General features: G+C 41.0%; 1 protein-coding gene across 14 annotated transcripts in view; it reads left to right on the top strand.

Annotated features, from left to right (window-relative positions):
* Positions 1 to 24886, top strand: part of POGZ (pogo transposable element derived with ZNF domain) — a 39448-nt gene that overhangs the window by 8446 nt on the left and 6116 nt on the right. For 3 of the 14 annotated variants that reach the window (XM_052797846.1, XM_052797847.1, XM_052797843.1), the window contains 13 exons: positions 3164 to 3288; positions 5187 to 5348; positions 15510 to 15685; positions 16454 to 16562; positions 17526 to 17819; positions 18613 to 18882; positions 19639 to 19748; positions 20176 to 20510; positions 21224 to 21378; positions 21872 to 21972; positions 22853 to 22999; positions 24010 to 24144; positions 24674 to 24846. In XM_052797846.1, coding sequence (XP_052653806.1) covers positions 3165 to 3288; positions 5187 to 5348; positions 15510 to 15685; positions 16454 to 16562; positions 17526 to 17819; positions 18613 to 18882; positions 19639 to 19748; positions 20176 to 20510; positions 21224 to 21378; positions 21872 to 21972; positions 22853 to 22999; positions 24010 to 24144; positions 24674 to 24846 — 2291 coding nt within the window. In that variant the 5' untranslated portion in view covers position 3164. Of the gene's footprint in view, positions 1 to 3163; positions 3289 to 5186; positions 5349 to 5514; positions 5613 to 10430; positions 10655 to 15509; positions 15686 to 16453; positions 16563 to 17525; positions 17820 to 18612; positions 18883 to 19638; positions 19749 to 20175; positions 20511 to 21223; positions 21379 to 21871; positions 21973 to 22852; positions 23000 to 24009; positions 24145 to 24673; positions 24847 to 24886 lie in introns of those variants that run through there. The other 11 variants (XM_052797851.1, XM_052797849.1, XM_052797845.1 and 8 more) reach the window with 10 other exon arrangements.

Here is a 24886-nt window from a genome sequence, read left to right as displayed (position 1 = left end):
GTGTTGGACTTTGGGGGCTTTTATTTTCTTTTAAAGGCCTTCATAAAGGGCAAATCCAATTTCACAGAGATCAAAAGTGAAATTATACAGAAATGTTTTCATTTACTGTATTATTTAAGATTCTGCACTGTAAATACACAGAATTGTGAGGCATTGGGATAGCTATATTAAATATTTCAAGCTGGCAGTATGTGTGAATAGGCATAAACCAGTTTAGGTAAAAGTGCTGATGCTCTTGTGTCGTCATAGAAGTGGTGGCAGGACTAGTCGTTCGGGGTGGTATGCAAGATAAGACGAATTACTTTTACTCTTTTATCGATATGAATGTTGAGGAAGTGGGGAACAACAGAAGATCAGCTACTGAACATGAGTGGTGCGATGGGCTTCCTTTAAGTATCATTCTTTATGTTATTCTTAAAATGAATATTACTGTGCTTCAAAAGCATAATTGGGAAGTGAGAATTATTTGTATTGGTATAACCAAGCATAAAACTAAAATGAGTATTTCTTAGTAAAACACCATCCTGCAACAACAACATTGCAGTTTAAGCTCTGGGAATCCTTTTTAGACAAATACAACACAGATAAATGAGAGTCTGAGAAGCTGTCTTTGTATCTAGAGGAAAACAGTGGTATGTGTTGTTTCAAAAAAAAAAAAAAACCGCTGGCAATTTGAATTTGGCAAACATGAACAAGTTTTCAGGATTTTGGTTTTTTGGGTTTGTTGGGGTTTTTTGTGGGTGGGTTTTTGGGGGAGGGTTTTTTTTTTTTTTTTTTTTTGAGGCTTACCTGGTTAAGACAGTTACTTTGGATCAGCATGTGTTGAAATTTTGTTTCAGCTTCATGTTGTATTGCACGGAATTCCTGATGCTCAGGTGTTTTTACAGCTGGTGTGGCACAACACAAATAAAAATTAAAGATTGCATTTGCACAAGGTGGTTGCACCCACGGTCTTAGCAGCCACTCCTGTAAATCCTAGCTTTAGACTGATTTACAAACTGAAGTTTATAACAGGTTCAGCATTTGTTCAGCTAGAATTATGACTGTGTTAGGATAAGAAGGGTAGACATAGCTTAATGATACGAGATTTATAATCTAATTGTTCTGTGGTTACTTAATCCAGCTTATATTTTTAAAGCTATGTCTCTTCTAGTTTTTCAATAGTGAGCTAATAAACATTGCTCTGTGTTTAAGCCTTCTGGTCAGCACGGTTTTCTGTGGCTGTTGAAATCACAGATTGTCTGCACATGAGTTGGATTATTTTCTTGCTTGTCCCCTATTATAAGCTGTTTATTTTGGCCAGTTTCTCAGAACATTTCTCTTCAGATTTTTATGGCTGTCAAATGTTAGTAGAGATGACAAAATGCAATCATAACAGTCTCTCTTGCCATCAAAATGTAATCAAGAAGAGCAAAATCCCTTCTAGATGTCTTGATTCCCGTTCACTTACAGTAGTGAACTGCCACTTGTTCTGCTCACCAGCCTTTCTGGTGGTTGATAGTAGAGGGAAAGGATCGATTGTTTTTTACTATAATCCAGGTGGGAAATTAGGAAATTCAGGTTTTTTTGGTGTCCTGTTTCCTATAATAATCCTTATTTCCTTTAAAAATGCAACCGAGCTTCTAGAATGAGTCATATTGGTTAAAGACTCCTAAATGTATTATTAAGGAGAATTAAAATTTTGCATAAGCATCATTTGTAAGTGACGTTTAGAAACTGCCAAATCCTGAAACAATGCAAAACTAGGTCTGGGAGAAAGCTCCTTTTAGCAGCTTGGCTGAATGGCTTGTAAGTTGCCAAAGTGTGATTGGATGCATGTGTCTATCGATTAGATCTCAGTAACAGTAGTGCAAATCAGCTTTTTGGAGACCTTTGGTGGTAACTCTTACCACCTTCTGAGAAGAGATGTCCTCTAGGATGCTTGAGACTGTTGCTAATTGTGAATCATCTTGGTTTTAGTTCTGGCTTGATGGTCTGAATGTTTAATTGAACTCTAAATACATACAGATTTATACATCATTGAGGTCTAGATTAGATGCCAACGCAGGAGAAAATACTTGACTTTCACTGTAGGCAGATCCATAGAAACTTGTGTTCTGTGTGCAGTGGTGCTCAGAAAATCAAACAAAGTGGGAAGATATGTAAATAGTGGAGCAGAAAGTAGCACTGTGAATTATGTTATAACATCGCTATATCAGTAGTGATACACCCCCTGCTTATGTAATTGCCTTTGTTTCTGTTTCCCTGTCTCACAAGGACATAGCCAAAATAGAAGTTTTAGAGATTGGTGACAAGGAGAGAGACTTATCCATGAGGAGAGACAAAACAGGCTGGAATTGTCAGTTGTGTCTTTTCTCTAAATAAATATGGTAATGGTTATACCCAGTAACGAGTAATGCAGAAAAGGTAAATTGGGTACTTTACTCCAGAGATCAAGAGAACATTCGTTTGAGTTGAAAGACAATAACTATGGATCTAATTGCAGAAAATCCCTTTACTCTTTTTCTCTTTGAACTAGTTTATAATTGTCTGTCATATTCCCTGCTATAAGGAAGATCAGTAGGAGCTGGAGCTGTGGGAGTGTGCAACGGTTTGGGTACAGGCAGGTTTGATTGGGGGGGTTGGCTAAGGTTAGCTGAGGACTGTTGACCCATTTGTGCATGCATTTTTTACTCTTTTAAACTTGGATATTCAATCTCTGTCATGTGTTGGCAGTAATCCTAGAATATTCAAAACTATGAACAGAACAAAAAAACATGATTCTTCCTTCTTTCAGTCACAGTTACTCATTTATTTAAAGGTGCTGGGTTTTGGGGCAGTGACTTCTGATTTCAAAGCTGGTAGGTTGGATTTCTTGTGCAGGAGAGGCAAAACCACTGCAATTTTAAGTCAAAACCAAGAGTTTCCAGCACCAACTTCACAGATTTATCCGAAAAGGAAATGCAGCCTATTAAAGTAGGATGTGGAGTCAGCTCTGTAATTGGAGAAATAAGTAAGAACCTGAAAATACGCAACTCAATTTTATTTTTTTCCCTTTGGAATACTGAGAAATAAAAACATTGTTCATATTCGTGGCATTAGAATTTTTCTTATAATGAATGGCTTTCACTGCATGACAAAACATAGTTTTCCAATAAAGGTTTCTCTTCTTTTCCCTTTGCAGGATGGCGGACACGGACCTTTTTATGGAATGTGAGGAGGAGGAGCTGGAACCATGGCAGAAAATCAGTGATGTTATTGAAGATTCTGTTGTTGAGGATTATAATTCAGTTGATAAAACTGCCACAGGTAATTAACTGGTTTAGTCTAGAATTAGTCCCATTATTGGTGTTAAAATTTAAAGGGAAATGGCAGTGATTGGTTACATCCTATCCAGTAAGTATTCTTATTTGACAGCTAAAAAAACCTGTTAATGAGTAATGTAACAAATTTCAATTTCTCTAGTTGTGAACAGAGCTTCTGAGTGCTGGGTAGAGCTTACATGATGGTGGTGCTGCAGAAGGCCAGGCGTCCTGTGAATAAGTAGTTTAGGAGGCAGGAAACAGCTTTTTTCTCTGTGCAAGAGGAGTAAGATTTTTGTGGGTGTTCGAAAGGGTGGCCTGTTTGAAAAATAAGAAGGAAACTTTGGCTAAGTTATTCATGTTCTACAACCAAAGTAGTAGTTTCTTAAAAGTAGAGAATTGATAATTTACATAGAAAATGATGCTTTTTCTTTTACAAAGTGCTTTAGTATGTATCAGCATTCATTGGTGACTAACTTTTGATCCTTCTAGCAGTTTTGAAACGAGTGAGGAAGTCAGGTATTTGATTGGTGAATTTTATTTCCTGTGACTTAACTTATGTAGTCAAAGTAGCGAGATTAAAACTAGTCTATTATTACTTATTTAACCCATGATTTGATATAATCTAATCAGTTTCACTTAGGGTTTGGGGGGGTTTGGTGATTTTTTTTTTTTTTTTTTTCTTTTTTTGCCTGTTTTCTGCAAATGGAAAGATGCATAACTTTGGTGTTCAGAGTTTGCATTTAAAGTCCAGGTCGGAGTATGTTGTTATCCACTAGTTGTCTCAAATTGTGATAAATTTGGACTCATAAAAAGTAATAATTGCCTGATGGGAGGCTTTGTTTTTCAGATGCTATATAAGCATTCAATTTGTATTGGAACACTGAGTAAAGATACAAGGATGGTACTTTCTGATTGTTGATTTCTGTCAGTATCAACACAATGAGTTGGGCCACTGTGCATATACTTATCTTATACAAATTAAACCTTGATGATGAGCATTTCACAATTTGCAGGAGTAAATGAAACATGACTATAATAACCAAAGGGACAGTGAATTAAAGCTTTTCTTCTTGCCACAGACTTGAGTCTGGTGTGTGGAAAAAGGAATTCTTGCCCCAGTTATGCGTGTGGGTGAAGTAGACTGGCATGTTTAATAAGTTAGGCTTTTGTTCAGCCATTTCAATTACTTTTTCTTGGTCGAAATCAAGCAAAGCATCAGCTTAATATCTAGAATAGAGATTGGTCTATGTCTTGTCACAGGCCAGGTATAACTAATGATGGTGATTCAACATGTCTCACATTGCTGGCTCCTGTGATCCTAAACTGGGATCCTAGTGTAAAGTGCTGTGGGAGCATTCTTGGTAGTCAGTGCTGCTAACTCCTTGGCAGTAGCTGTTCCACACAGCTCGTGGTTAACACGGTGTGTTTGTGGAAGTATTCAACACTTGGGGCTTTGGAAGGCTTGTTGATAATTGGAGGCGAGTAGAATGAAGTTGTCCCTGCTTAGGGAAGGGTATGCTTCTACTGCTGACTGCTGTCACCTGCTTCCTCTGGCCTTCCTACCAGGGAGGATTTAGAAGGAGCTTACTTTGAATAGTAATTAGAAATGCCAAGGTAGGAGGGTGTTTGGAAGGAGAAAGTGGTTCCATCATAGATGGGTTGGAATGGAGATAAAACTAAGAGTGATCTTGAGTAAGTTGCATTTCTCTTGCTTGTGCTGTTTGATAGAAAATACAGAGCTAAAGAAGCTGGATGTGAGTATGGGCTATTGTAAGAAGCTAAACATTTTACTGAGTGTGATAGTATGGCAGTACAGCCAAGCAGTGTGCTAGTATGGTGTCTCTACAAACAAATTGTGCTTTCTCTATTTTTTCTAAATACAATTATGCCATTCCTTTCTAGCAGTTTCAGTGAGTCTGCAGCCCGTTTCTGCCCCTCTGCCAGCTGTTGCCCATGCATCCATAGGTGCTAATCTCTCTGCAGCCACGTCAGTCAGTAGCAGTGAGGCTCAGAATAGTGACAGTGCTAAGAAGACGCTAGTGGCAATATTTGTGAACAACAATGGTAAGCAGAAATGCCTTCAGTATTTAGAGTGGTTTGGGGTGCAGAGGGGAAATGCGAGGCTCGCTTGCCGTCACACTGTTATGTGCTGTGAGCACGTGAGATTTCGCAGGCTGAACAGGGAGGTGTCAGGGCAGTGTTTGAATGGGAGTTGTGCTAAACCTTGCAGGGACTACAGGGAGTAGCAGCTGGTTTTCTTCGACTCGAGGGTGAATCCAGTGTCCTTACACATTAGTGGAAATTACCATTGGTAGTATTAACCTCCAGGTAAGATATAAAATGAGGGTCCTGACTATTCAAGGTCACTCTGGTGCACCATGATGTATTTCACAAAAGTAAATGTGTTAAACTGGTGTGTTGGCCAAATTCCAAGGTGAATAATTCTGGGGGGTTTTTGCTATTAAGGGGTTGTCATGCTTCATTTCAGACATAGCTTAAGCAATCTCTCCATATAACTTGGTATACTGAAATACAGACTGGGTTTAGGATTCTTTGGGATTAAGGAGCTGTAAAAATAGATTTGTCAAACTCACCTAAAAGTCATTGCATTGTTTCTAGTAAAATTTAATCAGACACACAAGTAATGAGGAAGGTTCTATACACTATTTCAAACCGATATCTTTGTTAAGAGTGTCTTAAAAGTATCTTGATCTCCAAATGTATTGGATATCACTACATAATACACTTGTGATTAATATTTCATAGCTTTACTAATAAAAGTAATTTGAGACAGATGTTCTAAATCAATTACAAGAAATTAATAAAGGCTTGGTGATATCACTGTGTTATAATTAGATTAATGGTAAAAAAAGAGGAGGAGGAGGAGTGTGGCTGCTAAAAAAATAATCTGCTAATAGCAATATATTTATCAGTAAACTATTTGTATACTATTCTGACAAGTTCAAATATGCCCACATAGGATCTGCTATCCAAACGATTCCCAGATCCCATTAAAACTGGTGGATTTGTACAGGAATCTAATTTGGAGAGGCCTTTGTTGCATCTGAAATGATTGTGCAGAATCACAACAGTCTGGGAAACTTTATTCTTTGTTCCTTTATTTATTGTTTATTTCCTTGTCTCAAAAACAAGAGCCATGGTAAGCTCTGGAAACTAATGCAGAGCTCCAACATATGACTTGAAAATGTAGTGAAGAAGGTTGGAAAAGAAAGCAAACTGATGGTTTTGTCTTCCTTTCTCAGTCCCTTGCTGCATTCTCTCCAGGCTGTGAGAGTGTTAGAGGTTTAGGAGGATTGCTGTGCGCTGCTGCTGTAGGCTAGCTAGAAATATTTTTTTAGTATGTGTGGTACAGTTCAGAGGTACACAGAACAGTTTTCCTAATGGCTTAGTTCCTTGCAGGCTTTGGAGAAACCTTTGCCTGAAAAGCTGGTATTATGTTTCTAGGCATTAATCACTCTACTCTGTACTAGAGGAATGAAATCATAGGCATAGCTACCTGTGATCGTCGTCTTTTATATGCTTACTCTTTTATTCTGACTTGCAAACAGAATTAGTGGTAGCTCTTGGGGAAGTAATACCTTCAGATTTTCTTCCATCGGTTAAAAACTGCAGTCAGGTAGGGATGTTACTCAGTGTGACTCCATCTATCACTTTCCATAGTCCTTTTTCTTTTGTGTATCTCTTGTAGTATGTCATCTTATCGTAAATTACCGCTGTGGAAGTGACTTGAGTGGTGAGTGCAGTTTGCTGGGCTGCCTGCTCATGCAGGAATTGCCCTACCAGATGTGCTGTTGGCATCTTGTACCACTGCAGGAACTGCGCTGGATTTGCCCTCTTCTCATGCTGCAGTATCGGCGTGTTGGGATCTCTTTCTGCCCCACAGTGCGAGTCTGCATGTTAAGGAGGGTTTGTAGAATTTCTTAAGTAATGTTTAATCAGAGAACTGCTCTTAGACTGCTGAAAAAATGTGAAAATCTCAGAGGTGTGGGGTGGTCTGCTTTGGAAGAGAGGAGGGAGGGAAATGACCTTTACAGCCACAAGACACAGTTACTTTCCAAATTGGCAGATTTTGTGACTTGGCAGCTTCCTCAGCTCTGTTAGCATTGTTGAAACAAAGTATTCAACATCAAAGTATTCAACATCACAGGGCTGTATGTTTCAGGGTAAGCTTGATGTGGGTTGTATTTGTGTTTTTCTGATCTGCTGGAATAGGAACAAACTGTATCGGTGTGAGGAACATGCAGTTGGTAGTGTTGTGTGTTCCTGGTCACCGTCATGTGGCCTTTCTCCTTCACTGAGTGGTATACTTTTAAGTGCTTTGTGATGGATGCTGTTAAGTGGAAAAAATATGGAAACATGCTTAGTTTTGCATATCTCTGGAGTGCTTCAGTTTTTATGGTGGAGTAAGTTCTCCTCTTGATTGCATTGATGCAGCAGAGGATAGCTCAGCCCATTAACTTCAGGACCAATACAAACAAAATTCTTCAGCCTACAGCATGGCCTTTTCCTTCCTGAGTATTGTATTCGTTGAGTCCCTGCCAGCTCGTATGACATGACTTTGAGTTGCAAGGGAATCCTTTTTGGCTTGATGCCAGCGAGGATTTTGAGTGGCAAAGTGCCACAGGGACATCTGTCACCTCTTCAGTCCCTGCAGTCTCTGCTGGCCCAGTAACTGAGGGTCACATCCCAGTTTAAGTTGTGACTATGTGGAGCGCTCATGAAATGAGCCGTGGCTGGAGTCATCCCAGCTTTCAGCAATCTGGTTTTTATGCTCATGGCTGTCATCTTGCATTTTGTTTTACATTAATTAAAAAGACTTAGAAGCTAGGGCTGAAAAAGACCCATTAAATCTATCCATTCTCCCAGTGTAAAGTTTTGTTGGTTTTTGTTTTGTTTTTTTCCCTCTAGGATGTAATTCACTTAAGCAAGCCTGGAGACCGAGAATTTGTCTCTCTCTCTGAGAATTTGTCTCTCAAATAACAGCATCCATGTTTGTAAATGTCTAACTTTTAAGGACCATACGTTAACAAACACAGGCTTGAATTTCTTGGGAGGTGTATTGTACTTCTTAACACTGATGTACACAAACCACCAGCTCTCCTTTGAATGAACAGAGCAGAAGTGTGTACTGGACTGGATAGAAATGACCCCATGTCCAAAAATCAAGAAACAGGATTTCCAAACTAAAGATGGAAATACCTTTTAGCTTATCTTTTTTCCATCTTTCTGCTGGATCCAAATTTTCCCTTGCAGATTAGTTTTAAAATGTCTCAAATTACTGGGACATAAAAGGAAAAATTACTGAAAGCTAAATATATTTGAAGTGACGCTGGGCCTAATTTTTTCTTTTCTTAATTTCCTTTGATTGCTTTTAGCTATATCTGTATCCCACTCAAACCATTTCTTTCTTATATTACATATATGTGCCTAGCTAGCTGGTATAACATATACATCTGTCTGTTTCCAGAGTCCTTGTATGCAAAAAAGCACTGTTGTTGTTGACAAGAAAATGAGATGGGTGCCACATGGGTGCACGTCAGCCTGACAGCTTGCATCCTCTTTAATAATTCCACCATCAGATAAATATATAACTCTCATTCCTGCAATTCTTTTCACCGCAAGAATCACAAAGTGCTTTTTGTGCTGAAAATATAGAAACTACAGAAGAAAAATACTGCGCTTATATTTAATATGCAGCAATTGTGTAACAGTATATGGTTAAGTCTGGTTAGGATGGGAAGTGAGAAAACAGTCTTGTTTAAATTACTGCCTGCATAGTGTGACAGGACGCTTCCAGTGCATGCTTACTCTGCATACTGCCCTGTGATCCCTCTCTCCCCTAAACTGTATATAATGTTTAGTATAATTTTTCTCTCTTAAACTTGTTGACAAAAATTATGTGATTGTTTACATCAAGCTCAGCTAGCCTGTCATCTAGGGAGTGGTGTTATGGCAGAAGCTTCTCTTAGCTTTGCTCCCCAGGCTTCCCGTCTCTTGAAGGATATGTCTTGGAGCAGTGCTTGACCTGCCATACTTTCTGAAAATGGATTCAGGGAGCACAGGAGCCGTCTCAAGTTGCTTCTCCTAAGAATGATGGAAGGCTCCTCAGATACCTACAAGTGTCTGTCCCCAGGTGCTAGTAATCCCTTATTTCTCACAGAGTGCCCTGGTGAGCTGGCTCTACTTGATGCCCAAATCACCTGCCATTAAAGCCTTAACAGTGTGTCCCTACATTGCTTTTCACCCCTCAGCTATCTGTGCTGGCTGCTGAGGGCCTTTCATTGGAGAACAAAGTCATCTAGGAATTGAGTCATCCCAGGCTTATTAGTCTAGCCTTTGTAAGCCTGAGAGGACCTTTGTTGATGCCCAGGTGTTGAGTTCAAAGTCTGTGTGTATGGTAGCCTCTAAATTGTGACGTGCTGACTCCAGTCCTAACCATTTATCGCTGATTTTGACGTGGATTGTGTCAGTGGTAAGAGCCTTGGCACTGATGGCCCCCTTAGCAATGGTGTGGTGTGCTCTACCTTTGAGGTCCCTATCTCTGCGCTTCGGCTGTTCACAATGCAAAGTAAGTTATTGGTGGGCTCAGCACTAGGGTTATTCTCTTGGAAGGTTATGCTGTTGTGAACTGTAGATCATCTGTATGGGGGTTTCTGGAGTATCAGATTAAAGAGGCTTCGTCAGTCCAACCTCTCCTGTGAACAGCCAGGGCACATCCAACAGGAGTGGCTTCTCCTTTAGAGGAGAGCATCTCTGCTGTGCTTAGCTGAGAGAGAGGATAAAGAAACTCCTTTTCTACGTGTTTAAGTTGTGCCTTCCTGGTAGTCAAAGAAGAAGTTCAAGAAGTGTAGAAAGAGGCCTAGGACTTGCAAGGATCACTGTGTCCAGGACTAAATGGGCTGTTTAGGAGGATTGCTTCATCAACTGGCATTTAGGTCGAAATCACCCTCCTCCAAGAAGCCAATTAAGCCATTTCCAGCGAGCTACTTGGAGAATCATACACTTGAAAGGCAGGAGGAGAAGAGAGAAGAATGTAATTTGTTCTTTCCCAGCAGCTGATTTCTGCCATGGTCTCCTCATTCTCCCTAGATGAAGTAGTGAATCTATGCACATCTGTGTTGGCTGGTGAGTTTAAAGTGCTCCAGGACCTGTGGAAACCTTACAAACCTCCTTGGAAACAATCTAAGAGAAGTACTGCATGCTCTTGGATATGCTACTCCAGAAGGCTTGTCATTCTCGCTTACAAAAGTCTACCAAAGCCTGAAAAAAAAAAAAAAAAAAACAACCCAAAAAATTGGGCATACAACTGTGTCCATCCTGGCCACATTGAAAAGAATCTGCAGTTTCTGGTAAGGAATTAGAGTATTTATATATGCTTCTGCTATTGTTTTTTCTAGTAATGATAGCATTTTGGGAGAGCAACGTGGCAGGGACCTGCCAAGTCCACACTGAGAGAAAAGAGTCAAAATCATTGGACTGATTGGACCAGAAGATCTTTGTCAGCTGGTCTCTGCTTTAAAATAGACTTAAACCCAAGGTCATCTTTTGTTTGTTAAACTAGTACCAGTCTTCCCAGATTATTTGTAAACTCTGAAGGAGGACCAGAAGGAGTTGGAAACCTGACTGTCACACTCTGCTTGAGGTCGCCCAGTGGCCTCCATACTAACCACAAGGTCGTCATAGCTTCAGTCTTCAGGATTTCTCATGGAAGTTCCAGTGGCAATGCAAGACCTATCACTTGCAGTCACAGACCTTCAGTGTTCGGCAAGGTCCCCACTCCTTGAAAGATTTGGGGATGACTGTGGGCTCCTTGTCAGCCAAGTAGGGTCATCAAGACACTGAGGAAGAGAAAATGATCTGCTGATGCTCTGGATTTGGGTCTTCATCAGATACTAGGTGGGATGTAGATGTTCAGAACCTGATACAACTACCCAAAGATTCTTTTTTTTCTTTGTCCTCAACTTCTCTGTCTCTTCTTTAATAATCATCTTATTTTTTTGTATTGTGAAGGGATTACCTCTCTAAATTTTTTTTTAAAGATTGCACATCTAGTCTATTTGTCTCTAGTTTTCATTCACTCCATCTTTTTCCTATCCCTCTTCAGAGACCTTGCTTTATAAAACAAAAAAGGCTAGAAGCATGTCCCCTTTTTCACTTGGGACTGGAGGTAGCATGCACAGAGTTCAGACAATAGTGGGTTTGTGCTCATTGTTTTTGATCCTAAAGAAGAAATTGGTCCAAGATAGGCTGCCAGCCTTCATGACATCTTGGCATCTCCATCCTCTGCCTCGGTTTGAGGTTACGTTTGCTGATTGATGCTTCCCTGTACCTCCTCCATGCTCTGGAAGTGGGAACTGGTGTCTCTTTTCCATCAGTCCCCTTGCTGTCTAAGGTGCTTGAAAAAGTGAGGCAAGATGCAGTGTGGGCCAGGCAGTTGCGTGGCTTGGACCTGAACCTTCTGATTTAGTCTTCCATTACCCTACTGCTTCTGCCTAGTATAATCTTCATGAAAACATTTGAATCATACACCCTGAGGATTGCCAGCCAGGCAGCATCCAGACTGTCAGTGTAAAGCATCTTCCATTAAAAGAAGCTGTTTTGGCTGTGGGTCAGAACATTTTGGCATGCAGCAGGTCTTTTCCTGGATTTACACAGTTACATAGGAAACATTTGCTGTTTGGGTACAGCAACCCTTTCCTCTTAACATCAGCAGTTCCAGCAACACTGGACCATTTTGTAGCCCTGAAACAACCTGGATGTTCTGTCAGTCTCATGTCATATTTTGCTGCAAACCTACAGTGGGAAGATTCCTGTGGAGCTTCCTCTCTCTGCTGGTTCGGAAGTTCTTTGTCCTCAAGACATGGATTGTAGTAATAGTGTGATTGAGTAGTGCATAAACAAAAATACATGAATGACCTGAACTTTGTGAGGAAGAATGGTGCAGGGGAAGAAGGAATTGAAGCCCAAACAAGTATCCTGCTCATTTTCTGGCGTTGAGTTTGAAATACTTGTGGCCTGATTCATTTACTTTTTTAAATGTTTTCCCCTCCCCAAGATATTTGGAAAAAGTAATGCATTTTATAGGCGCAGATCACTTGCAGTTGTAAGCTCCTTGCTGTCTTTAGACCTGGCTGCATGTATTGGGTCTGGCTGAGATGGAGTTAATTTTCCCCTTAGCAGCCCTCATAGTGCTGTGTTCTGTATTGGTAGCTAGAGAGGTGTTGATAACACACCAGTGTTTTGGCTGCTGCTGAGCACTGCTCACACAGCATTGAGGCTGTCACTCCAACATTCCCCTCTTGCCAGTAGGCTGGGACTGGGCAAGATCTTGGGAGGGGACACAGCCAGGACAGCTGACCCAAACTGACCAAAGGGATATTCCATACCTTATGATGTCTGCTCAGCAATAAAAGCTAAGGGGGTGGTAGCATTTGTTATTACAATGTTTGTCTTCTAGAGCGACTGCTATGCTTACTGAAGCTCTACTTCCTGGGAAGTAGCTGGACATTGCCTGCTGATGGGAAGTAGTGAATAAATCTTTCGTTTTCCTTTGCTTCCATGTGCGGCCTTTGCTTTTGCTTTATTAAACTGTCTTTTCTTGACCCATGGGGGGGGGTCTGTCCTATTTTCTCCCTGTCCTATCCTGCTGAGGAGGGGAGTGATAGAGTGGCTTGGTGGGCACCTAGCTTCCAGCCAAGGTCAACCCACCACACCATGTCACCTGTAATAGGCATTTGGGAGATGAAGGTGTAGTGATTGCTAAAGGAAAAAGTAAATTTTTTGCTAAACTGCTTAATGCGATAAGATTCAGTTTTTTCCAGGTGATGGTTAATAACCTCAGGCACCAAAACACCCCTCTCTTCGATGGTCCCTTGCTCCATCATATTTCCATCATTTACAGTGCAAGAGTTGGGCGTGTGCAGACACCGCCACGTTTCCTGCATAGCTTTGTTTAGTTCCCTGACCATCAGCCACCCCGTGTGCAAAGTGAGGCAGATTTCTGTGGAAAAGACAATGTCTGGCTGTGAGTTAAACTTGGTGTTGTCAGAGGGTGTATGCAAACTACAGTAGCTGACCTTTTACGGTTACTTCTTAGCTTGATCCACAGCATGGGCTTGAGCTAATGTGTGGTGTGTGGGAGCAGAGAATTGTGTCCATCCTCCAGCAGACTGGCCACTGAAGGGGAATGATGGCAAAAGTGTCCTGCTGAGCATCGTTAATGTTTGTCAGTAGCAAAGGTTTGCTGTAAACTAGTAGCTTGGTGGTTGTAGACCATTCCATCCCATCTTTTGCTAGCACATTTCTTCACAACCTCCTCCCTCATCCTTTCTTCTGTTCCTTGTAATTCCTTCCCTGTCTCAGGTGCCAGCAAACATTGGCAGTAGATGGGAGACTCTTCTGACCTTTGTTTTAGTGTGACATTAGCCCCCAAGTTGCCAGAAGCAATTGGGCAATATTCCTGGGTTTGAATTTCATCATTCTGTGCAAATATTGCAAGTCTGCTCTGGTTGGCAAGTAAGAGCTTGTGGAACTGGGAGCACACAGAGAACAAATCGGATCTTGACTGAAGGACACATGCAACTGCTAGTAAGTGTCTGCTGGGCTGGTGCAAACTGAGATGACCAGAAGCTGATTAATGTGGATTTTCCTGGAGGTAGTTGGAGATCATGGATGGACGGCCCTTGGGCAGCAGTGCAGAAGAAAATGTTACAAGAAAAAAAGGCACAAGAAGAAGCAAAATTTGCTTTTCTTTAATGACTGAACAATTCTCCTTGTTGCAGCCTGCCACCAAAAAAAAAAAAAAAAAAGAGAGAATCATTGAGGCAGACCTCAATCCATACAGTTAGGAGTTCACAAAGCAGTAGGATACCTTTTTCATCTGTAGGTAACAGAAAGCATCTGGTAACTCTGGCCGTGGCCATGGGATGTCATCAGTCAAAACTTCACAAGGTGATGTGCACTTGAGGACAGAACCTCATGGCAGAGTTACTAGGCAGCTGTATCTATAAGGAGCAAGTCCGTAGTAGACATACACAGTGAAAATCCATCAGGAAAATCCCTCTGGGCTTGATGGTGGGTAACACCAGTGTTAGAACTCCCTGGCAGGTACGACAGCATAATTGCAAGGAATCAAATCACTGCTGCTTAGTGTAAAGTACAAGTTATTGTCAAACAAGCAAATACTAAATAAAATCCATTAGTATAAAACCCTGTGAAGATGTTTTAAGCTGAATGGTTTTACTTCCAAATGAAGCCAGCTAGGAGCACCTGCACACACAGTGAGTCTCAGCTGATGTGGTTTCTTGCTAAGCTGCAGTAACCTAGTTGTTTGCAATTATATGAACATGCTCTTGTACCAGATGACTTGTGTGAAATACTTCATGTATTGTGTGATACTAAGGATGTTGAGTTTAGTGGATAAAACTATTGTCCCTTCCCCATCTTAACTTCTTTTTCAAGCAGGATGTTTCACTTTTGAATCAAGAGAGTAAGCACTTCGAACCATTGTAAGATATTCTTATGACACAGACTGCACACAATGACTTCAGTGTGATCCAGATGTTTTCAATATCTTTTTTTTTTTTCCCCTTCTTTTATTGAAGTTTGTCTGCCACTTTCTGAAAGTTCAGTCCCATAGTCCTCTTTCTGTCTAAGGATGCTGAAGATAACTTTAGGTTACTTCAGAATTCTTGTGACCTCCTGGTCCTGGTTAATTGAAGCCCTCGGCAGACTCCAATGTCCATGATGGTCTGTGTTTGTCGATGCTGTTCAGAAACTTTCAGTGTTGCTCTACTTCTGGTACACATTCTATGCCAGGGGTTGTAGTGGTTCAGCATAAGTTTTCCCAGTATCTGCCAGCAAGTGAATTTTTACTTAATGAAACTAGAAAAAATATTTTCTTTAGCTGCTGTGGCTGTGTTCAAAGGGCACATAGGAGCCAGAATAATCAGTCTCTGAGGTTGCTCAAGGCTGAGGAATTTGAACACCTAGTTCCTAGGCAGCTTGGATAATCCTAGCCTAAATACGAATATTAAAACAATATATAGAAGGGTTGGATATTTTCACAAGTTTACTTTTAAAGCATGCTCTGGAAAACTCATTCAAATTCTGAGGACTAAAATTGACAACTGAGTGTATGTGAGAAGGAGCAGCCTTTTTTACCTGGCAAATGTGACTTTTGCTATGTTTCTGTTTTTCTTCCAGCTGGCAATCCTCTTGTTCAGCAAAGTGGACAGCCGCTAATCCTTACCCAGAACCCAACCTCAGGTCTGGGCACAATGGTAACTCAGCCAGTATTACGACCTGTACAGATCATGCAGAATGCCAACCATGTCACAAATTCTCCAGTGACCAGCCAGCCTATCTTCATAACAACCCAGGTGAGTGCCCTTCCAGCCAGGATGGCTGAGACAGAAGATCTGGTGCACTCCTACATGGAAGACTGTTCTCTTTTAAGAAATAATCAGATGCCTGTTCAGTTTTTCTTGTGTGCTTTAGTGGATCTTACACTTGAGCTGAAATCTGTTGGTTTTTTTGTTTTGTTGTTGTTGTTTTTTTTTAATTTATATAGATTTAGAAATAGCTTTGTTTGGAAATAGCTTGTGTTCCTAGTCATTCTGCAGTTGAATCTCGCTTGAGAAAATTGGCCATGTTCCACACCTCAGCAGGTCCTGTGGAGCCAGCAGAGGTCTGATGGGACTTCACGCTGGCTGTCACTTGTAGCCTTACCAGTAGGGCCTGACTCCCTGCTGTAGATGGGTCTGTCCACTCTGCGTGAATTTGACCTTGCAGAATACTTAACTACTTTGTTTTATTTTCCTGGGGAATGTGCAGGTAACTTTTTTAAAATGTCCACTGGCTTCTTTGAGCATTTGCCAAGACCCGGGAGATTTCTGTAGCTGTTTAGGGAAGGAGAGATTGCGAGTGGAGGCTGTATATCAGAATGTTGTAGAGTATAAAGAAGGGGGCCCTACTGTTGGGTAAGGTGCTGGCCAAGAACAGTATGGCCTCATAGTTGAATTGATCTATAGATGATAGTACTGTGGGGTGGGGGTTTTTAATCTGTTTATTTGATTTTTAGGGTAGAAAGCTCATATTGAAAGTGTTTCAAAGATGCTCAGTATGTTAATGGTATTGTTTGACTGCAGGGATTTCCTGTGAGGAATGTGCGGCCTGTACAAAACACAATGAACCAAGTTGGAATTGTTCTTAATGTACAGCAAGGCCAAACAGTTAGACCCATCACCCTCGTCCCAGGTGAGGACTGAAACAAGCTAAAGCCACTGTCGTGTTCCTTTTTAGAGTACCAAGAATTAAAAAAAAAAAATTGTATTTGAAATCTGTATTTCACCTGCATATCTAGTAGCTCTGAAGAGGTGGGCGTTCAGTTCTGTAGTAGGTGAGATTTGTCCGTATTTGTGGCTGTAATTCTGCTAGTCATTTTGTAGCAGAGTAGGCCTTTTGATCGTAGTAACAAACCACTTTGCAGAGTAGGGGACTTCCAGCTGGAAGGAATGTCTGCCTCTTAGAGCTCCATATAATCTAGCTTCTTCAAAAAGCCTCCTCAGTTAACATAATTCCAAAGTACCAGCCTGTGGCTACCCCTCTTCCTTCTTTTCAAAATCTCCCCATGCCATGCTAGTGCTGGGAAACTGCCTGTAAACCAAGCCTCACCCTGAGGATTATTTTTCTAACACTAATTTCTGCTACGAGACCCCGTAATACACCATCAGAAAGACTAAGAACTTGTGTGTCACCAGACACCTGCCTTATAACAAAGCAATGATGCTAGTGATGAGTCACCTTTCACTCTCCCCAGAATGAATCTCTAAAGCCTCATATCACAAACTAATTTGCAACTGTAGGATCACGCTTGTCCTGCCATAAGAAGCCTTCCATGAGTTTCCGTTGGGCCTAGCGGCTAGGACTGTGAGCCCCACGAAACTCAGCAGGATTTATGCTCATAAGCTACTTGGGCCTTTTGGAATATTCCACCTAAAAAAAGTTGTAAATACAATTTTCATTCTGTCTGCATCCGTGTTCAGTTTTAGTCTGCCTGGGAAGTGAAATTAAGGTGCTGAACTCTTAAAACTTCCACTGAAATTGCTGGGAATTTTGGGAGCTCAGCAGTGTTGGAAAACAGGTTGTACTCAGTTATTACTGTGCAAGGAATGGAATTCAGTTACTTGATCTGCCTTGTTTGTTCACTTGTTTTTGAAGCCCCAGGTACCCAGTTTGTTAAACCGGCAGTTGGCGTTCCTCAGGTGTTCTCTCAAATGGCGCAGGTGAGACCAGGTACAACCATGCCGGTCCGACCCACCACCAACACTTTCACTACGGTCATTCCGGCCACGCTTACCATCAGGAGCACTGTACCACAGTCCCAGGCACAACAGCAAAGTAAGTCCACTCCCAGCACCTCCACAACTCCTACTGCAACGCAGCCAACAGCACTTGGACAGTTAACTGTGCAGCAGCCAGGGCAGTCCAGTCAAGCTACTAACCCCAAATTAGGTAAGATTTGCCATGGAAAAGCAAGGGGACTCGAGTGTATAACACTGTCTATAATTTGATCTGCAAACATATGGCATAGCAGCTAAAAGACAGAAGTTGAGTCAGAACTCCTGGGTTCTATTTTTGCCTCTGTCACTGACTCATGCTTCATCTCTCTTACCAACCTGGAAAATCAGGATAATCCTGCCATCATGTCCAGTTTGGTTTGAGAACTAGTTAATTTTGGTTTGTAGAATGTTCTGAGACCATCAGTTAGAAGTCCCCAAAAGTGAAACATGCTATTGGTTAATCACTTGTATTTTTTGAAAGGTAAAGTTAAATAGACGATGAACACAAGCAGAAGCTAACTATGTTGCTTTTTTTTTTAATGTTGGCTAAATTCATGAGTGAAATGATTGCTCAAGAATAGTGATGAACAATTTAAAAAGGAAAAAAATACTACTTCACACAGCAAGTAGTCAGGTTATTTTTAGCTTTATGTGGCCATAATCATATACAGTTGCATTCAGAAAAGAAATACAAATAATTTTTGTGACCATCAGCATCCTGTTCACTTCATCGTGGGACTTGGCTCATATCTCAAAGTGTGATCTGGAAGGTTAGGGAAATTTACTTTCCCAGTCTTGCCAGCCTTTGCATTACTGGACAGGATAATTGATGGCTTAGTCATCTTTGAAGACTCAAGGTAGAAGAGCAAGAGGCAAGGCATACTAGATGGGGGCGGGATTCACACAGTGGATCAGATCTTACTGATTCCTTATTAGTGTTCTTGTATTATCCATTCCCTTGGCAGTGAGTATTGCAAGCTTTGTGACTGTAAAGAGACCTGGAGTGACTGGTGAGAACAGCAATGAGGTTGCTAAGCTAGTGAATACCCTGAACACCATTCCTTCGTTAGGACAGAGCCCTGGCAATGAGGTTGCTAAGCTAGTGAATACCCTGAACACCATTCCTTCGTTAGGACAGAGCCCTGGCCCACTGGTGGTTTCCAACAGCAGCCCTGTGCATGGTTCCCAGAGATCTAGTGTTTCAGAGTCGTCGTCATCATCATCATCATTAAAAGGTATGGTCTGTAGCAGCTATCTTAACTCGGTTCATTGTGCTGAGAATTCAGAAGTTTTTCTGGAGTAAAAAAAATGCTAACCTGTAACTACTGGGATTTCATAATAGGGATAAACACTTGACAAGCTTTGCTATTAATTTCTTCATCTTTATCTGTACATTTTTATCCAGTGATATATTTTGTTTGTGGATATTTGCTTGTATACATTATTTTGCATTCAAAATTATTGGTGTGCATGCTGCCGTCTTGAGAATACACACACCTGAAATACTTTATACAAGGAGGCAAAAGGATAAAATCTTTGCTTCTCTTCTTCCAAAAAACACCTTCCTAAGGTGTTTGGGTGTCCAAAAGTTGATGTATGGTACATTTCATGTCATCTGTATTCTGAGTTTCTTACTACAGTTGGAAGTGAAGACAAGGCATTGTAGTCTGATGGAAAACCAAAGCAAACAAATGGTTAAAGAAAAAGGGGAGATGAGTTGAGCTGATCTTTTTTCCTTCTTATTTTTTTATTTATTAAGTCTAATTTTGAGACACTCCTTATTCTAGCTACTGGCAGGTATGTTTTGTCATACAGATTGTCAGAAGTTTGCATACTTTTGCCCTTTTCATGCCTCTTCCAGTCTAGTTAGTAGGTAAAAGTACAGCTCTCGAAACTAAAATATTTCAGTATGCCAAAAAGATGGCCTAGATTTAAGATGAAGTGTAAGGATTCTATTTTTCTTGGCTTGTTTTGTGTTCTTCCTGTTACAGTCAGTTCATCTCCTATTCCCACATTTGATTTGCAAGATGGTGGCAGGAAGGTCTGCCCAAGATGTGATGCTCAGTTTCGAGTCACTGAAGCTTTAAGAGGACATATGTGTGTAAGTAACCATTCTAAGAGGAGCAGTTAATGGATAATTGTGCATGCTTGTTGAGTGCAAAGAATAGTTCTGCTCCCTAGATCAGGGAATTCTATGAAAAGGAAGAATATGACTAGGAGTAAGTGAGAAGCAAAGGAGAGGTCTTTGGAAGACCTTCCACAGCATCCATCACTGGAAGTAGACAGGACCTCAGTTTTATGTCCTGTTGGTGCCAGGAGATGCATTTATTTTCTAATCTTACATATCAGTAAACAATCAAAACAGAAAATCAGATATTGACTCTGCATTACTCTTTCCTCAAGAGTTTCCTAGAGTTCCTCTGTCTTTTCTTAGTATTGGTTAATTTGTGTCTGTTTAATAGTATATAGTTCTTCCTAGATCTAGTTTAACGTCTGTGGGTGTTTTGTGTTTTTTTTTTTCCTTTTAGTACTGCTGCCCTGAAATGGTTAAATTCCTCAGGAAAAGAAAATCTCCAGAATCTGAACCAAATATTCAATCTGCAAAGCCTCCATCTCCAGAAAAAACTACAGCTGTTGCTTCACCACCCTCTTCTACTCCTATCCCTGCACTGTCCCCACCTGCTAAAGCTCCAGAGCCAAGTGAAAATGTAGTTGACTCATCCCAAAGTAAGCTTATTATGTTAGTAGATGATTTCTACTATGGCAGAGATGGTGGCAAAGTGAGCCAGCTACTGAACTTCCCCAAGGTTCCAACTTCCTTCAGGTGTCCACACTGCACCAAGAGGCTAAAGAACAATATACGGTAAGGGAATGCAATGTGCCACAAAAAGTCTACAGTGTTCTGAATACCTTTGATCTGCAGAAGTAAAAATGAGTTGTAAGCATCAGTCTCAGACCCTGCAGCTTTCCTGTATTGTAGCTTAAGACCCGAACTGAAGCACGAGAGAGAGATTTGCCCATCATCACACAGTTCAGTCAGGGCAAAAGTTGTAAGAAGATTGCATGGTTAGAATAATTGCGTTTATATTCTTCAGCAGAGAAGTCTCATTTGCTCATCACTAGTCTTAGTAGATAATAGGAAATAATTCTTGAAGAACTGCTCTTCTTATCATTACTCAATGCTTTTTTCAACAGAGGAAGAAAATATTTTTATGAAATTGTGTATTCTTCTGAGCAAGCCACTATGTCGTTCTATTGTGATAACTGGACTACTGATTTTTCTTCTAAGTTGAAATGTTTTGTCATCATCAGTTGAATGCCAAGTTGGGGTCAGAAGTGCTCAAAAGCAAGTAGTACAGCCTCTGTACTACAAAAACTGTTCCCTAACTTCCCCCACAGTTAGGGAGCGGGAGGTTGCTGGATAGAAGGAGACTTGGCTTTTGATGGGAGGAGCAAGAAGGAAACATCTTAATGCTGTTAAAAAATACTTCTGGTGTAGCATTCATAATGCTTTCAGGGTTACAGGTGCAAAATGTTTGAATTTCTGTTCACACACTTTCTCTTCACCTCCATAAGGTTTATGAATCACATGAAGCACCACGTTGAACTGGATCAGCAGAATGGAGAGGTAGATGTCCACACCATCTGTCAGCATTGTTACAGACAGTTCTCCACTCCGTTTCAGCTACAGTGTCACTTAGAGAATGTCCACAGTCCCTATGAGTCAACAAGTAAGTTGATTTTGCTGCTGCTGTTTGTTTAGGTTTAAGAGGGTTTCTGTCTTGTATTAACTGCAAATCTGTTGAGAAAGGAGCATCTGTTCTGCCTTGCCCCTTGGTGCATTTGTTTTGTAGGCCACCAGAAAAATCCATCTAAGTTACATTTCTGCAAACTTACTGTCAAGAGTATTTTAAAGATGGAGTTCAATAATCATGTCATGGTAGAATTTAATGTTTATCAGTAGATTGACATCTGATTTAAAATCACTTGAAGTTCCCTCATTAGGACATCTTGTTGTACCCATTGTTTTGTTTCAGAGAATTTTTGTGGCCTTTTGGAAACCTCTCAATTTATTTTGTTGCCTACCCAATTCAAAGATTTCAGAGCTAGTTTTTGGGGGTGTGTGTTTGTTTTGTTTTAAGCGACAGTTGTTACCAAAGAAACTTGTAATGGGGTGGGTGGTTTTGTCCCCCGGCTGTTACCTGTTTTTCCTTTCTTTTGCAGCAAAGTGCAAGATTTGCGAATGGGCATTCGAGAGTGAGCCAATGTTCCTACAGCACATGAAGGACACTCACAAGCCTGGGGAGATGCCCTATGTTTGTCAGGTATTAAAAGTGGTTTAGGGGCTGGACCTCATAAATGCATACTAGAGAATAAGAGAAAATCTGGCACTTCTCAGAAAAGTGTGTGGCTCATAGTGGTTCAAAACAGACTCAGGCCATGGAACAATGCTGTGGAGCCCATTGCATTTTTTTCGAGGTGTGGGCTTGGAGAAGTCTAATGGCCATTAGAGCAGCACAAGTAGCTGAACGTTTGCCACTGGTTCCCAGTGCTCTGAAGCTGGATCAGTGTGATAGACGTTTGTTTAGTCCCGGTAGCATTCAGAGCCTAATATTTTTTTCCTCCCAGGGCCTGCAGGCAAATTGCTGTGCCATAAAGAGTTGTCATCACGGGAGCAGATGAGATTAAGTTGCTTGTGTGATACCTTTTCCTGACACTCTGTTGCCATGAGATTTGTGCTTGCATCGATTCTAAATGTGTCTTCTCCACCCAGAGGTCCTAACACTGTCCCTCCAAAAAGAAAAAGACAAGAAGAAACTTCTAAAATCTGTTAAAACAGATTATGTTCCGAATTCTGCATTTTACATAGACACTGAAGAAACTGCTCTTTAATATATTCCAACTGCTTTGCACTGACTGTCTCTCCCTTTTTTTCTTGGATCTGGAGCTTGAATTGTCACTACTTTCTTCTCATACAAGTAGTTAAAATCTGTTTCTCCAAACTACTGTGAATATACACTGCTTGATTTAGTGTCTTACAGTTGGAATAAGCTCGGAGGTTCTTTAGTACCTGGTTCCTAAACTCTACTGATAAGTATCTCTGGGGACCTGGGCATTGCTGTTAAGATCTCCATGTTGCAATGGTGGATGTGAGATGGATTCCAATGTTATTTCACTGTTAATTGTTTCCATCCACTCCCATAGGTCTGTCAGTATCGTTCATCCCTCTATTCTGAAGTGGATAGCCATTTCCGAATGATCCATGAAGACACACGGCACCTGCTCTGTCCTTACTGTCTCAAAGTCTTTAAGAATGGCAATGCTTTCCAACAGCACTTCATGAGGCATCAGGTACTATGTCAGGGCTGTAGTTTCTCTCTCTCTCTCTCTCTCTCTCTCTCTCTCTCCCCCCCCCCCCTTCCCCCCCCTCTTTTTTTTTTTTTAAGGTGGTTCCCTCTCCACAGAGATTCGGTGGATAGTAAGGATGTGATTAGTTGAGCATTTGCTTGGAATAAAAACAGAAAGAAAGAAAACTTGGTTGAAAGAGGGATTTTAGTAGGTGCTGTATTCACTCCATAACAAATGCAATTTGCATGCTGTCATTCCAGACCTTTCATAGGGATTGTGCTGAAGAGAAGAGGCATTGCTCCTTTGGGAGTAGCACAGATTGTTGTTACTTAGCAGAAAAAAGCATGTTTTGCTGGACTGTGTTTGCTTCATGTGATGATTAACCAACAGTGGGCTCTGTGTTCATTTGGGTTTTAAATTTTCTTATCTCCAGGTAATAAATAAGTAAATAATACTGTATGCGCACAAATGAATGTAATTTTTGTAGCTCAGTGTTCTGTTTCCGTATATGTTGGCTGTATTGACAACATATTTTATGTGGGTGTAGCTGAAGTATACTTTCAGAATATAGAAATGTAGCACTCTTACCAAGTGCCTGAGTTGATTTGCACCTGAAGTCCTTCGCTGACTCCCATAAGAGGCAGAGGCAAGGCAGCTTCTGAAGGAATGTTGCCCCACGCACTGCTCTGCTCACGTGCCTTACTTTGGCTTAAACAAGCTGAATAAGACTTGTTCCATGGCACTTCCAGGTCTGGTGTCTCTACAGAGCCTGATGATTTTAATTAAAAAACCAAAACAAACAAAAAATGTAAAACCAAAACACCCAAGATAAGGGGCTTGGCGGGGAGGGACTTCCAGATGCTAAAGAAAAATGGGGCTGCCTTTGGTTTCAAAGAGGGGGGAAGTTCGGGGGGTTTTTTCTTTTTTTTTTTTTCTTTTTTTAAACAAAAAACCCTGCTGTGTTGTGACTTTTGTTTCTCTCAAATGAAATATGTCATCTGCATTTGCTTTAGAAGAAGAGTGTTTATCATTGCAACAAGTGTAGACTCCAGTTCCTATTTGCCAAGGATAAAATTGAACACAAGCTGCAGCACCACAAAACTTTCCGAAAGCCCAAACAATTAGAAGGATTGAAACCTGGAACCAAGGTAAGAAATCCAAGTTAACAGCAGACCTCTGTCTTCTGTTTCTTCAGGAAACACCCATAGCGTCTGTATTGGTGTGTATTTATTAAGTGCTGCAAAACTGATACTTGCTTCATCTCTGTCACTTAAACCATGCTCACTGGGACAGAAAAGCATTTTGTATTTTGTCTGTGTTGTGTGTGCTTAGTTAATCAGATACTTCATAGAAACAGTAAGTGAGAGAGAGAGGAGGTGAAAGTGGCACGCCAGAGGTTAAACTCTCCTAACTAAGGTACCTACAAGTGAAGGTATCTGAACTACTTGCCTGGGTGCCCTCTGTAGTCATTATGGACAAACAGGCACTTCTGGGGCTCAAGTTATGTGTCCTCTTTTAGGCTACTGCTGCCCTGGGTGGGACGAATCATGTCCTAGGAGCACCTGTTTATTCTCTGCTAAGAGTCTGAAAGACTACTCCAAACAGAGGAGTCTGAATTTGGATAGATCACTTCTGCCCTTGTGTTTTAGGAGGTATGGGTGTATCTGTTTTCTGCAGGTTACAATCAGGGCATCTAGAGGACAGCCACGGACAGTGCCGATATCTTCAAATGACATGCCGCAGGGCACTGGACAGGAAACCACTCCGCTGTCATCTTCTACTGATCCCCAGCCCATCTTCCTGTACCCGCCTGTCCAGAGGAACGTCCAGAAGAGAGCGGTCAAAAAAATGTCAGAACATTTTGCTAAATTTCAAATTTAAAAAGATTTT

This window comes from Harpia harpyja, chromosome 9 (assembly GCF_026419915.1).
Source record: "Harpia harpyja isolate bHarHar1 chromosome 9, bHarHar1 primary haplotype, whole genome shotgun sequence".
NCBI classification, from domain to species: domain Eukaryota; kingdom Metazoa; phylum Chordata; class Aves; order Accipitriformes; family Accipitridae; genus Harpia; species Harpia harpyja.
Note: the sequence above shows the minus strand (reverse complement) of the source record. Positions and strands in the feature narration are given on the sequence as shown.